The sequence below is a fragment of the Dasypus novemcinctus genome, chromosome 9, assembly GCF_030445035.2.
Source record: "Dasypus novemcinctus isolate mDasNov1 chromosome 9, mDasNov1.1.hap2, whole genome shotgun sequence".
Taxonomy (NCBI): domain Eukaryota; kingdom Metazoa; phylum Chordata; class Mammalia; order Cingulata; family Dasypodidae; genus Dasypus; species Dasypus novemcinctus.
This window is the reverse complement of record NC_080681.1, coordinates 67,701,652-67,715,837: the sequence shown is the minus strand read 5'-3', so window position 1 is coordinate 67,715,837 and position 14,186 is coordinate 67,701,652. Positions and strand designations below refer to the sequence as shown.

Sequence of the window (14,186 nt, the reverse complement as noted above, 5' to 3'; positions counted from 1 at the left end):
TTGCAGTGTAGGGATAATGGAAGGGGGGAGAAAAAACCAATTCTCAACAGCAGCACAATAAGGAGGCTAGCACTGCATATTTTATCTCAAGCCTCCTTCTTATCCTAACATGATTCTGTCTCCTAAACAAGAAAACCCAGCATAGCAGTCAGAGAAAGCATATGGCCTCATCACCATGGTTCAAGGAGGGAGGCAGGGATTCTACTAGCTTTCATTTCTTTCTCAATAAACTTACCCCCCAGGGCTCCACCAGACTGCATCCCTTCCTCTCATACAGTTGGCAGGAAAAAAAGAGTTGGCATTACAGCATGGTAGGATAGGTCTGGCAAGTACAGGATCCAGGTTGTAGTTAATAAAGCTACTAAGTAAGCTTCAGGCCTCCGTTATCTACCTAAAAGAGCTTACAGTGTAATCAATGGAATGAGCAACCTTAATTTTCCTGACTACCAGGGCAATGATGAACAAACTCAAAAGAATATTCTCCCTTTCATCCAATGGATAAGCTCTATATTGGGAGCCACGTTAGTTTATCCAAACCTGAACCTAAACCACCTGGAGGTTTTCAGGTTGTGTTTTGTTTTTTTTAATTTTAAGGCTTTAGAAAATGTTTCGTGGTGAAGTTTTGGAAACCAAAATATTATCTGCTGTAGAAAAGGGTTGTTTCATAAACAAGCAAATGAGAAACATTTGGGGGAAGTTATAGATTTATTAAGATAAAAGGGGAAGCAGATGTGGCTCAACTGATAGAGCGTCTGCCTACCATATAAGAGGTCCAGGGTTTGAAGAAAGGGCCTCCTGACCTGTGTGGTGAGCTGGCCCACGCCCAGTGGTACTGCGTACAAGGAGTTCCATGCCACACAGGGGTGCCCCCATGCAAGGAGTGTGCCTTGTAAGGAGAGCCGCCCCATGCAAAAAAAGCACAGCCCACCCAGGAGTGGTTCCGCATACACACAGAGTTGACGCAGCAAGATGCTGCAACAAAAAGAGACACAGATTCCCAGTGCTGCCAAGAATGCAACCAGACACAGAAGGACACACAGCGAATGGACACAAGAGAGCAAATGGGGGGTGGGGGAATAAATAAATCTTAAAGAAAAAAAAAAGATAAAGGGAAGAAGAAAGTATGAACTTAAAAATCTATTCCTAGGATAGTTCTTTAGGTTTGTGGAGGAAAGTACCTAATGGAAAAGTAGGGTCAGAAGACACACAGGGAAACAGATGTGATGGATGTGGCTCAACCAACTGGGCTCCTGTCTACCATATAGGAGGTCCAGCGTTCAATGCCCAGGGCCTCCTGGTGAGGGCGAGCTGGCCCACGCAGAGTGCTGGCCCACGCAGGAGTGCCACCCAGCATGGGAAAGCCGCCCAGCGCTGGGAAGCCACCCTGGCGCAGGAGTGCTGGCCAACGCGGAGAGCTGGCGCAGCAAGATGATGCAACAAGAGACACAGAGGAGAGAAAATAAGAAGACATAGCAGAACAGGGAATTGAGGAGGTGCAAAAGAGTAATCGCCTCTCTCCAGGATCAGTTCCTGGAGATGCCTAATGAGAATACATGCAGACACAGAAGAACACACAGTGAATGGACACAGAGAACAGGAAATGGGGAGTGGGGAGGAGGGAGAAATAAATAAATCTTAAATAAAAAAAAGACAGAATAAATATACATGTCACTGATAATTCAGAGGTTCAGAGGTATGAAATTGTGGAAAGAGAATTAACAAAATTCATCTACCATTGAGAAAGAAGCAGCTGCTTGTTCGAGTAATCCCACAAGTCCTGACTCAGTAAAGTACTTTCCAGAGCAGATACCTTCTTCATCCGGAGATACCACATCATCTGAGACTGCAGATTCTTCTAAAACATTAGATGAAATATTCTAGTGGAAAAAAAGAAAAAGGGAAAGGTTTGTGAAATGCAATCAATTTCCTAGTGTATATGAAGAAGAAAATGAGATGGAATGTGACTATTAGCTTAGATTTTAAAAAAAAGAAAAAAAAGGGGTTAGCTGATGTAAAGGTAAAAGACAAATCTCCAGAAACTTTCTGTATTTCAAAGAAGACAATAAACTGGCAACACCACTGCCAGGTAACTTTTCCTTTTTTTTTTTGGTAAATACCCATACTGCAACATTCATTTAAGCTTTCCAATTTTGGTTTCTTTAAAGAGTCTAAACTTGAACTTAAAAGATTGTTAAAGTTGCCCAGATTTTAAAGCATCTTTTCCCTAATCTTTTACATTTGCTGTGCCCCAAAATTAGTCCAACAGCTATTGTTTTGAAGACTCATCTTTATCTAATATTTGCAAAACATTCAAATTAGTTTTCAGAGAAACAAGAATTCACTTTCTTTCTATACTCACAGTTCATCAGATGACATAATATTTAATTAAATTTTATAATTTCCCAAGCCTGGAATTAACAGACTTTTGGAGAAATGCATAACCAACTCTTGGGAAGCAAAGAATTCAACTAGTGAGATCACAGATATGTAACATTATTATAGAGTAATATATGAACTGTGAGTCAGTGTTAGGATTTTTTTTTTTTAAGATTTATTTTCTTTATTTCTCTCCCCTTCCCCCCTGTCGCCTGCTCTTTGTGTCCATTCGCTGTGTGTTCTTCTGTGTCTGCTTACATTCTTGTCATGTGGGACTAGGAAACTGTGTTGCTTTTTAGTTGTTGCATCATCTTGCTGCGTCAGCTCTCCATGTGTGCAGCGCCATTCCTGGGTGGGCTGTGCTTTTTTCCATGCGGGGCGGCTCTCCTTGTGGGGTGTGCTCCTTGCACGTGGGGCTTCCCTACGTGGGGGACATCCCTACATGGCATGACACTCCTTGCGCACAAAACTGTGTGTGGGTCAGCTCACCACATGGGTGAGGAGGCCCTGGGTATAGAACCCTGGGCCCTCCATATGGTAGGTGGACGCTCTATCAGTTGAGCCACAACCGCTTCCCAGGATATTTTATATAGGGAATGGAAGACATACATTTATCTAGCGTTTTAAATAAATAAAAGCCAGTGAAGAGTTTGCACTATATTCTGATTCTCAGTATTTTAATTGTAATACCTTTTTACAGATGTTATAAAACCCATAACTGATTATAATGCAGTAAAGGCAATAAATAAATATACATAGCACTGATAATTCAGAGTTATGGAACAAGAAAGAAAAGTAACAAGAAGTATCCTTAAAGTTTTATTAGTGATAGTGAAATGATAATTCATCTAGTGAAGCATAACCTTAAGTCTTTATGCTTTCCTTACAAACTGAATGGATCTATACACTAGGAGGAAAAAGTCAGTACCAAAAAAAGATGTACCTTTGACTTAACGAACATCTGAAATAATCCTACCTGAAAGGTTACACATCCCACAGGAAGATATTTCCGGTCTTCCAGCATGCTCAAATATTCAGCAACAAGGGCTGCTGAGTGCACTAGACACTGTGCAGCTTCAGCATGATTGCTTCGTTCAGAGTGTTTACCAGCCATGTTCTGCAACCAGGTCAACCGAAGATCTGGAGAGGTCTGATAGCCCTTGGCAATTCTAATTAGAACAGAAATTTTTTCCAGTTAGCAATTATCTAAAAAGGTTTCTGTTACACACCTATTAAGAAAGGGGTTCCTAACTTGTTTTGTTCCATGGACCCCTTGCTAAGTCCATACTATAGTGTGTATTATTTAATAAATATATCATATCTGCACAAACATGTTCCCTAAGGATAATGTTTTTGAATTTCAATTCAAGCTCACAGACCCCTTGGTAAGAACCCCCACATGAAGACAAGTTTATGCATCATATAAAAATGCCTTTGTATGCTTACAGAAATATCTGTGGAGCCATGGAATGGAAAATACCAGTTTTGGAACGGGGTGGGGGACGGGGAACTAAAAAGATACATGCTATATTAAAAACTGCCCACTAAGGAAACAAACAGAGAAAAACTATGGGAATTTCTGTATCATAATGAAAACACAGAGAAGTTTTACACTCAAGGAAAAGCAGGATATTTACAAAAGGTAGTTTCATTACACAATTTTTCATTTTAAGAAGAATTGTTTTATATGTGCGTTTAAAGATCCCGCAAATTATTAAAATACATCGTCATATGGCAAAGAAAAATTCTCAAGTTTTACTTATACCTGTCTAAATCGAACAGGAATCATAGATTTTTCAAAATGTGCCCCTAGAAACATTATCCTCTAGGCATAATTATATTTAAAAGAAAATGTATGTCATAGTACAATGCAAATATGCTGTATTTTCTCATTAAAAGACTTATTTTCGTACATAAAATATTGGTCCTGTGGCTTCTTAGGCAGACTGGGGCCCAGGAAGCCAGGACATTAAATATATTATGATTATTTTCTTTTAAATCCTCTTGTTTTGATAAACATTGAATATATTGAATAGTTTATGTGTAGTCCTTAAAAGAAGCAGTAGCACAGGGGATCTGAAAAAGCAGTCTGGAGAAAGTACATTTTGACTTTTCAATCTAACATTAGAAAATCACTTAACTGTACGTCTATTTTTTCATGCAATGTTTTCCTAAGCCCATCATATAAGGTGTAAGTGAATCAAACAAATGCTACCTGTACATTAGATCAATCAACATTTCAGGATCCTCCTGGTGTTCCTTCATTTTAACAGTATCAGAAAGGATCATATGGAGATTGAAAACCAGATCTTGGACCTGCAACAAAAAATTACACTAAAAAATGTTCTTTATCTGCCACTCTTTTACAATTATTAAATTAGTTTGGAAGTATTTCACATAAGCATCTGGAGATTTCAAGACAAATAATATGATATTGATATAGTTCTACAGAGTGTAGGTATGCTGGGGTATAATGGGTAAAGGATAGTAAACTCTCCATAAATGCCTCAGCACACTATGTATGGTTTTTTGTTTTTTTCAGTTCTCTCACATGGAAATAGAAGCATTACAGGAAGAAATAAAATATAGGGATATAGCGGAACAGGTGTAGCTCAGTAGCTGAGCACCTGCTTTGCATGTATGAGGTCACAGGTTCAGTTTCCAGTACCTCTTAAAAAAAAAAAAAATATATATATATATATATATATATATATGGATAAAATAGACATCAAAAGCATAAAATGAAAATTTTCCTCTATATTTCTGATTTTACTAGGAAGGAGTTTGTAGAAATTTTAGGTTTTTAAGGCAAATTACTGTTTAATAAGGCAAACAATGTTTCATCATAAAGCTGTTTGTCAGTACTGCCTAAAATCTACTGTTCTGTTTGTTACACATAGACAAATTTAAACATCAAATATATTAATTACCCCAAGAAGAAGAGTGACATTTTTAAAAAAAGACGATTCAGTCCTATCTATAGCATATGATATAGATTGACAGAAAAATATAGGATCCTCCAGTAAAATCCAAAGTGACTTAATAATCTGGAAAGTACCTATTTATAAACCTATTTTAATGAATGATGTAGAAAACAGCACTTCTGACCTGATCAGGAAATGTTGTTTCCCTCAATTCCAGGTCTTCTTCAGCATATGTCAATATAGTCTTCAGAGAACGTCTTAAGAATTCTTCATTAAAATTCTGAGATGTGCCCACCAAGGAGGACAGTGACATGGTTACCTGCATTTTAACCCTGGCAAAGTTCTATAACAGAGGAATTACTGGGTCAGTATTTAATATAAGAAAGTATAGAGAAAAAAGGTCTGCTTTTTTCCCTCACTAAGAGACAAGGACATTTAGTGGGGGGAAAAAACATTCTAAGCGAAATATTTTTTAGAAAACCAAACAAGTAATAGAATATGCATATTCAAATCTTATTTTTAAAAGGTAATAAAAACCTAGAATTTTAGTGAGAATGTTACTAAAAATTCTTCTCTTCTCACTCCATATAAGTCTTCAGCTCCTATTTCTTTCCATGTCTTCAGCTACTATTTCTTCTCTTGAGAACTCCAGATTATAGTATTGTCCTTTATTCTTTTTTTTTTAAAGGAACAAATGATTGTTTTTACTGGCAGCATGTCTTAAAAAGGTATAAACAATCCAATTAATTTAGAAACATCAACAAAATACAACTATGTTGAAAATTTTGGTATTGGAGAATATTCTATTATAGAAATACTTATTAAGTAATAATACATGTTGCTATCATTTGAAATTTACCTGAAATGAAACATTTAAAGTGAATTAATTACATTTTAGATTAATACAGAGAGCTGACAACCCAGGTCTTCTTCCTTTGAAGAAGTTTAATAGAACAATTATATGCCAGAGGGGAGGCAAAAAGAAATGACAATACAGTTGGAAATTTGTTTTACATACATTTCCTTTTAGTTTTACTTTTTATTTCATAGTTACCCATATACCACGTACTCTGCTGAGTGTTCTACATATATTCATTATTTAAATTAATCTTCAAGCAACCTTACTGAGGCAGATAATGCTCAATTTTACAGCTGAGGAAAGAGATGCTCAGAGAGGTTAAATTGTTTTTCTCAGGGTCACACAGCTACCAAGAAGAAGTGAAATATAGACATAAGCAAGCTGACTTCAGAGACTGTGCTCTTAACCAAATGCTATAAATGCCTTTAAGGTGAAAAGTATCCAATCCAATTAAGTAACCTACATTTTCATATGTTATAAGACTCTTGACTGATTTGCTTTATGTGTGTTTGAGGGAACTTATATTCTCCCCACCACTACCCATGGCTCCCATGTGTGTTTGCACATTGTATTTGTTTTGTTTTGTTTTGTTTTTTTGCTTGTTGTCTGTTTTTTCTTTAGGAGTCACCAGGAACTGAATCTGGGACCTCCCACGTGAAAGGTGGGCAGTCAACTGCTTGAGCCATATCCACTCCCCGAGACTCTTTAATAAATACCTCTAAGCCACTCATTATGTGTTTGGTACTTCGCTAAGCACTTTACATTTTACAAACATTTATTTGTTTACTCCTTATAACCAACTTGGTACAAAGACATTAAGTAATTGGCTCAGGATCCCAGAACAGGTAAGTGGGGAGGTGGGATTCAAAGGCAGGCCTATGCTGTCAGTCATTACTTTGGAATGATTTTCAACCTTTCTTTTCTTTTTTTCTTTTTCTTTTTAAGAATCAAACACCTTACAATTACTACATATTTTAGACTTATATTCTCTAAAATTAAGGGTTGTATCTTTTCCTATATTTCAAAGGTTAAACTGAAAAGAGAACTATATTTAAAAACCAAAGTATAAATAGTATCATTTTAAAATATAAGAACTCAAAAGTTTTAAAATTACTGTTATTTTTGACACTGTGTATTTTCACTTTTTAAAAACTGAAGAATTTCAATATCATTTGTAAAAGTAAGAAAATATTTCATGTTAGTATTTACAACTTTACAACAATAATGCATTTCCAAAAATTAGATATTCATTCTAAGATGATCACAATATTTTTATTTATGCCTTGAAATTTCACATTGCATTCGTTTATTTAAGCCACTTTCACTTCTAAAGATCTATGCTTTTTGATCTTTTCCTCATTCTAATTCCATTTGATCAAGAGTAATAGATCTACATTTTAATAATGTAGCTACTATAGAAGTTTTGAAAATAACACTTGTACACTATTCCTTATTTCACAGTTTTGAGCTATTTATTTACAGAGTTCCCAAATACCACCCTATTGTTAACACCATGAATTAATATGGTACATTTGTTACAATTCATGAAAGAAAGTTTTTGTAATTGTAATATTATCTATAGTTCATTGTTTTCAATAGGGTTTACTGTTTCTGTTGTAGAATCTTAGGTATTTTTTTTTTATTCTAGTAAAATATATACAACCTAAAATTTCTCCTTTAACCACAGTCACATATAGAATTCAGTACTCTTAATTACATCCATAATGCTGTGCTACCACCACCACCGTCCATTACCAATACTTTACAATCAGCCCAAATACAAACTACAGACAATTTAAATTAAATCTCCATTCCTATGCCACCCTGGCCACTGGTAACCTAGATTCTATATTCTGGCTCTATGAGTTTACTTATTTTAATTATTTCAAATCAGTGAGACCATGTATTTGTCCTTTTGTGTCTGGCTTATTTCACGCAACATGATGTCTTCAAGGTTCATCAATGTTGCCACATGTATCGGGACTACATTTCTTCTAATATTCTGGATATTAAACCCTTACCAGATACGTGGTTTCCACATACGTTTTCCTATTGAGTAGGCTGTATTTCACTTTCACAATAAATTCTTTTGATGCACAAAACTTTTTAATTTTGATGAAGTGTAATTTACCTAATTTTTCTTTTGTTGTTTGTGCTTTGGGTATAAAGTCTAAGAAACAATTGCTTAATTTGAATTCCTGAAGATGCGTCCCTATATTTTTTTCCCTAGGAGTTTCACATTCTTGGTTCTTATATTTAGGTCTTTGATCCATTTTGACTTAAAAACTGTATACAATATGAGACAGGGATCCCCCTTGATTCTTTTGCATATGGATAACCAGTTCTCCCTGAACCATTTGTTGAAGAGATTATTTTTTCCCAATTGAGTGGACTTGTAACCACTGACGAAAATGGTGATAGATATGAGGGTCTATTTCTGAACTCTAATTGGATTCCATTAATCTGTGTACTTACCCTTGTACCAGTTATACTGCTTCAACCACTCTCACGGAGAGTGAGTCCTCCACTTTGTTATTTTTTAAGTTGGGTTTGGGCTATTCGGGGCCCTTACCTTTCCAAATAAATCTGATGATTGGCTTCTCCATTTCTACAAAGAAAGCTGTTGGAATTTTGATTGGGATTGTGCTGAATCTGTAAATAACTTTGGGTAAAACTGACATATTAATAATATTTAGTCTTTTGATCCATGAGCATGGAATGTCCTTCACTGATTTAGGTCTTCTATGATTTCCTCTAGCAATTTTTTGTATTTTTCTATGTACAAGTCCATTACATCCTTGGTTAGCTTTTTTTTTTTTTCTTTTTAGGTACTGAGGGTTGAACCCAGCACCGAATGTGGGAAGCTGCCACTGAACCACTGAACCACATAAGCTCCCCCGAGGTGTTTTTTTCATTTGTTTTATTTTGTTTTTGTTTAGGAGGCATGGGGAGTTGAACCAGGGACCTCCAATGTGGGAAGCAGACGCTTAACTGCTTGAATCAAATTCATTCCCCCTTGGTTAGATTTATTCCAAGCTATTTTATTCTTTTAGTCACCATTGTAAATGGAATGTTTTTCTTAAAATTTTCTTCAGTTTGTTCATTACTAGTGTATGGAAAGGCTACTGATTTTTCTGTGCTGATCTTGTACACCGCCACTTTGTAAATTCCTTTATTAGATCTGGTAGCTTTGTTATAGCATTTTCAGTTCTTTATATATATAGAATCAAGTCGTCAGAGAACAGGAAAAGTTTTACTTCTTCCTAATCTGGATGTCTTTTATTTCTTTTTCGTCCCAAACTTCTCTGTCTAGAACTTCCAGGACAATGGTGAATAATAGTGGTGAAAGTGGGTATCCTTATCTTTTTCCAGATCTTAGAGGGAAAGCTTTTAGTCTTTCACCATTAAATATAATGTTACTAGTGAGTTTTTCATATATGCCCTTCATTATGTTAAGGAAGTTTCTTTCTTTTCCTATCTTTCGAAGTGTTTTTATCAAGAAAGGATGCTGAATTTTACTGAATGCCTTTGTTGGAAGAGATGATCATTTGATTTTTCTTCTTTGATCTGTAATGTGGTATATTTCATTAACTGATTTTCTTATGTTGAACCACCCTCGCAAACCTGGGATAAATCCCACTTGATCATTGTGTACAATTCTTTGGATGTCCTGACAGATTAAGTTTGTTGGTATTTTGCTGAAGATTTTTACATCTATATTCATAAGAGAAATTGGTCTGTAATTTACTTTTCTTGCAGTATCTTTAGCTACCTTTGGTATTAGGATGATGTTGGCCTCAAAGTAAAGCAAAACTCCGTCCTCTTCAAATTTTTGGAAGAGGTTGAGCAGGACATATATTTATTCTTCTTGGCATGTTTGGCAGACTTCCCCTGTGAAGCCGTCTGGTTCTAGGTTTTGTTTGTTGGGAGGTTTTTTTTTTTTTCTTTTTTCTTTTTTTTTTTTTTTCACTAGTCAATTTTTTTTTTTTTTAATTTTTTAATTTTTTATTGACTTTGTAATAATATTACATTAAAAATATATATGTGAGGTCCCATTCAACCCCACCCCCCCACCCCCCCTCTCCCCCCCCCCCCAACAACACTCGTTCCCATCATCATGACACATCCATTGGATTTGGTAAGTACATCTTTGGGCACCTCTGCACCTCATATACATTGGTTCACATCATGGCCCATACTCTCCTCTATTCCATCATGTAGGCCCTGTGAGGATTTACAATGTCCGGTGATTACCTCTGAAGCACCATCCAGGGCAGCTCCATGTCCCGAAGACGCCTCCACCTCTCATCTCTTCCTGCCTTTCCCCATACCCTTTGTCCATTATGTCCACTTTTCCCAATCCAATGCCACCTCTTCTATGTGGACACTGGATTGGTTGTGTCCATTGCACCTTTATGTCAAGAGGAGGCTCAGATTCCACCTGGATGCTGGATGCAATCCTCCCATTTTTAATGACTGATTCAACCCCTTTACTTGAAATTGGTCTGTTGAGATTTTCTATTTCTTCTAGAATCAGCATAGGCTGTTTGTGTGTTTCTAAGAATTTGCCCATTTCATCTAGGTTGTTTGATTTGTTGATACACAGTTGTTCATAGTTTTTTCTTATGATCCTTTTTATTTCTAAGGGGTCAGTAGTAATGTCTTCCCTCTCATTTCTGATTTTATGTATATCTTCTCTCCTCTCTCTTTTCTGTGTCAGTCTAGCTAAAGGTCTGTCAATTTTATTGATTTGGGAAATGGATGTGGTTCAAGTGATAGGGCTTCTGGCTACCACAGGGAGGACCTGGGTTTGATCCCTTGGGCCTCCTGCTGAAAAAGAAGAGAAAGCATGCCCACGTGGTGAGCCACTGCCCTCATGGCAAGCTGGGTGCCCGTGTGGTGAACCAGCGCCTGCGCAAGTGTGTCACGCAGCAAGATGATCCAACAAAAGAGAGACAAAGGGGAGCGGCAAGGTGAAGCGCAGCAGAGACCAGGAACTGAGGTGGCACAGCTAACAGGGAACCTCTGTCCACATCAGAGGTCCCCAGAATTGAATTCCAGTGAATCCTACAGGAGAAAAAATGAGAAGAGAAAACCAAAAGAGAAACAGATACAGAAGATCACACAGCGAATGGATACAGACAGTAAAAACAGCAGGGAGGGGGGAGGTAGAAGGGATGGGATGGGAAATTAAAAAATTTTTAATTCATCTTTACAAAGAATTAAAATATGGTTTTGTTAATGCTCCCTATTGTTTTCTTATTCTTTTTCATTTATTTGTTTTCTAATCTTTGTTATTCTTTCCTTCTGTTTCCTTTGGGTTTAGTTTGCTCTTCTTTGACTAGGCCCTCCAGGTGTGCAGTAAGGTCTTTGATTTTAGCTCTTTCTTCTTTTTATATTTAAGTATTTAGGGCTTTACATTTCCCTCTCAGCACTGCTTTTACTGGATCCCATACATTTTGATATGCTGAATTCTCGTTTTCATTTGCCTCAAGATATTTACTGATTCTACTGTGAATTTTTTCTTTGACCTAGTGATTTGTATTACTTAACTTTCATATATTTGTGGATTTTTCACTTCTCTGTCTTTACTAATTTCCAGATTCATTCCACTGTGGTCAGTGAAAATGCTTTACATAATTTCAGTCCTTCTAAATTTATTGAGACCTGTGTGACCCAACATGAGATCTATGCTGAAGAATGATCCATATGCCCTTGAGAAGAATGTGAATGCCCTTGAAAAGAATGTGTTTTGTTTTTTTATATTTCTATTAGGGCTAATTAATTTATGATAACAAGTTCTCTGTTTACTTATTGATCTTCTGCCTAGATATTTTATCTATTGATGAAAATTACGTATTGAAGTCTCCAACTATTTCTATAAAAGTGTCTATATTTCCTTTCAGTTTTGCCAGTGTTTGTCTCATGTGTTTTGGGGGCAACGAGGTTAGGTGCATAATATTTAAGCTTGCTATTCTTGGTAGATAGTGTCTTTTAACTTAAAGTGTATTTTATTTGATAGTAGAATATCAACTCTCTTTTAGTTACTACCCCAACTCTCTTTTAGTTACTAATTACATGGATTATCTGTCCTGTCCTTTCACTCTCAACCTATTTGTGTCTACGGGTCTATGGTGAGTTTCTTGTAAACACAGAGTTGGATCGTGCTTTTGTATTCATTCTGCCAATCTGTGTCTTTTGACTGAGGAATTTAATCCATTAATATTCATTGTTACTACTCTAAAGGCAGTACTCATTTTAGGCATTTTGTCTTCAGTTGATCTTTGAGGTATCTGACTGACCCCTTTCTCAATTCTGTTTCTGTATACTTTTAAAATACTTTCTTTGTACTTCAAAAGCATACATATTCTTTGCTTCCATATCCTTCCATTTCCCCTCTATTATTTTGTACCATATTACCTCTTCGTTTTGCATGTCCATTATAAGGAAATATGACCACTTCTTACTCAATTGTATTCTAACTCTTATAGGCATAGGTAGAATTATATATTGAGGATACAGTACTATTTAGCTTTGCATTTATCTATTTAGTTAACTTTACTGAAGATCTTCATGTCTTCACACTGCTCCAAACCACTCTCTCCTTTCACTTTTTTTTTTTAAAGACCGTTGCCCCACCCCAGATGGCTCCCTCTTCTGTTAGCACATTGGTTCTGCACATTGTTTGCACTAGTTTTTACTCATCTGTTTTTTCTTTAGGAGGCATGGGGAAAGGAGCCTGGGACCTCCCATGTTGGAGGTGGGCACTTAAACTGCTTGAGCCATATCCACTTCCCTCTCCTTTTACTTTTAACCCGAATATTTCCCTTTAAATAATCCTTGTAGGGCAGGTCTTTTGGTGATGAATTCTATTAGTTTCTATTTATCTGTGAATGTTTTAAACTCTGCCTCAGAGTTGAAGGACAGTTTTACCAGATAAAGAAAAAAAATTTTTTTTTGAGGTAATGGGCCCAGGGATTGAACCCAGGATCTCATATATGGAAGGCTGGCACTCAACCACTGAGACACATCAGCTCCTGATGAAGAATTCTGACTGGCAGTTTTTCTCTTTCAAAACTTTAAATATACCACACCACACTGCTTTCTTACTTGCATGGTTTTTCTTTTCTTTTCTTTTCTTTTTTTAAGGAGGTAACAGGGATTGAACCTTAGATCTCCATTGTGGGAATAAGGCACTCAACCACTGAGCTACACCCAATCCCTATCCATGGTTTCTGATGAAAAATCAGCACTTATTCTAATTGAGTATCCCTTGTATGTGACGGATGGCTTTTCTCTTGTTGCTTTCAGAAATCTCTCATCTTTGGCATTTGACATTCTGTTTAGTACGTGTCTTGAAAGTAGTTCTATTAGGATTTATCCTGTTGTGCTTCTCAGACATGTATGTCTTTCATAAGAACAGGAAAATTTTGGCCATTATTTTCTCTAATATTCTTTCTGCTCCTTTTCTCCTCTCTTTTCCTTCTGGGACATCCAAGACTCATATGTTGGTCTGCTTCATGCTGTCACACAAATCCCATAGACACTGCTCATTTTTTTCCTATTCTTTTCTCTGTTCTTCTATGATTTTGATTGTACTGTATTCTAGTTTGCTGATTCTTTCTTCCACCTGTTCAAACCTGCTACTATATGCCTCATTGTTGTCTTTTTTTATCTCACTGTTGTGCGTTTCACCCCATATTTATATTTCTTTTTAAACTTTCTAATTCGTTTTGCTCACACATCATCTTAATATCCTTTAGCTATAAATCCACCACTATTCTATTCACATTTTCCTTCATCTCTTTGAAAGTCTGCATCTCCTCTGAATTTTTAATTTGTTCTCCTGACCTGAACCATGTTTTCCTGTTTCTTAGTACGTTCTGTAATTTTTTGCTGATTTCTGGGCAGCTAATTATTTTAATGTGCTAACTCTGAAGGTCAATTTTTTCTTTGCCATGGGTTTTATTATAGATTAAGCTCAATTTTCTCTTTTGCTGTGGGTTTTATTATAGATTACCTATGTG

The 14,186-nt window shown here is 36.4% G+C and overlaps 1 protein-coding gene across 4 annotated transcripts in view; it reads right to left on the bottom strand.

Moving 5' to 3' along the window:
* The window catches only part of DOCK7 (dedicator of cytokinesis 7), a 319,752-nt gene that overhangs the window by 49,106 nt on the left and 256,460 nt on the right, over positions 1-14,186 (bottom strand). For all 4 annotated transcript variants that reach the window (XM_058303469.2, XM_058303470.2, XM_058303471.2 and 1 more), the window contains 4 exons: positions 5,485-5,643; positions 4,592-4,692; positions 3,353-3,545; positions 1,734-1,877 (listed from right to left, as the gene is read on the bottom strand). In XM_058303469.2, the coding sequence (XP_058159452.1) occupies positions 1,734-1,877; positions 3,353-3,545; positions 4,592-4,692; positions 5,485-5,643 (597 nt within the window). The remainder of the gene's footprint in view (positions 1-1,733; positions 1,878-3,352; positions 3,546-4,591; positions 4,693-5,484; positions 5,644-14,186) is intronic.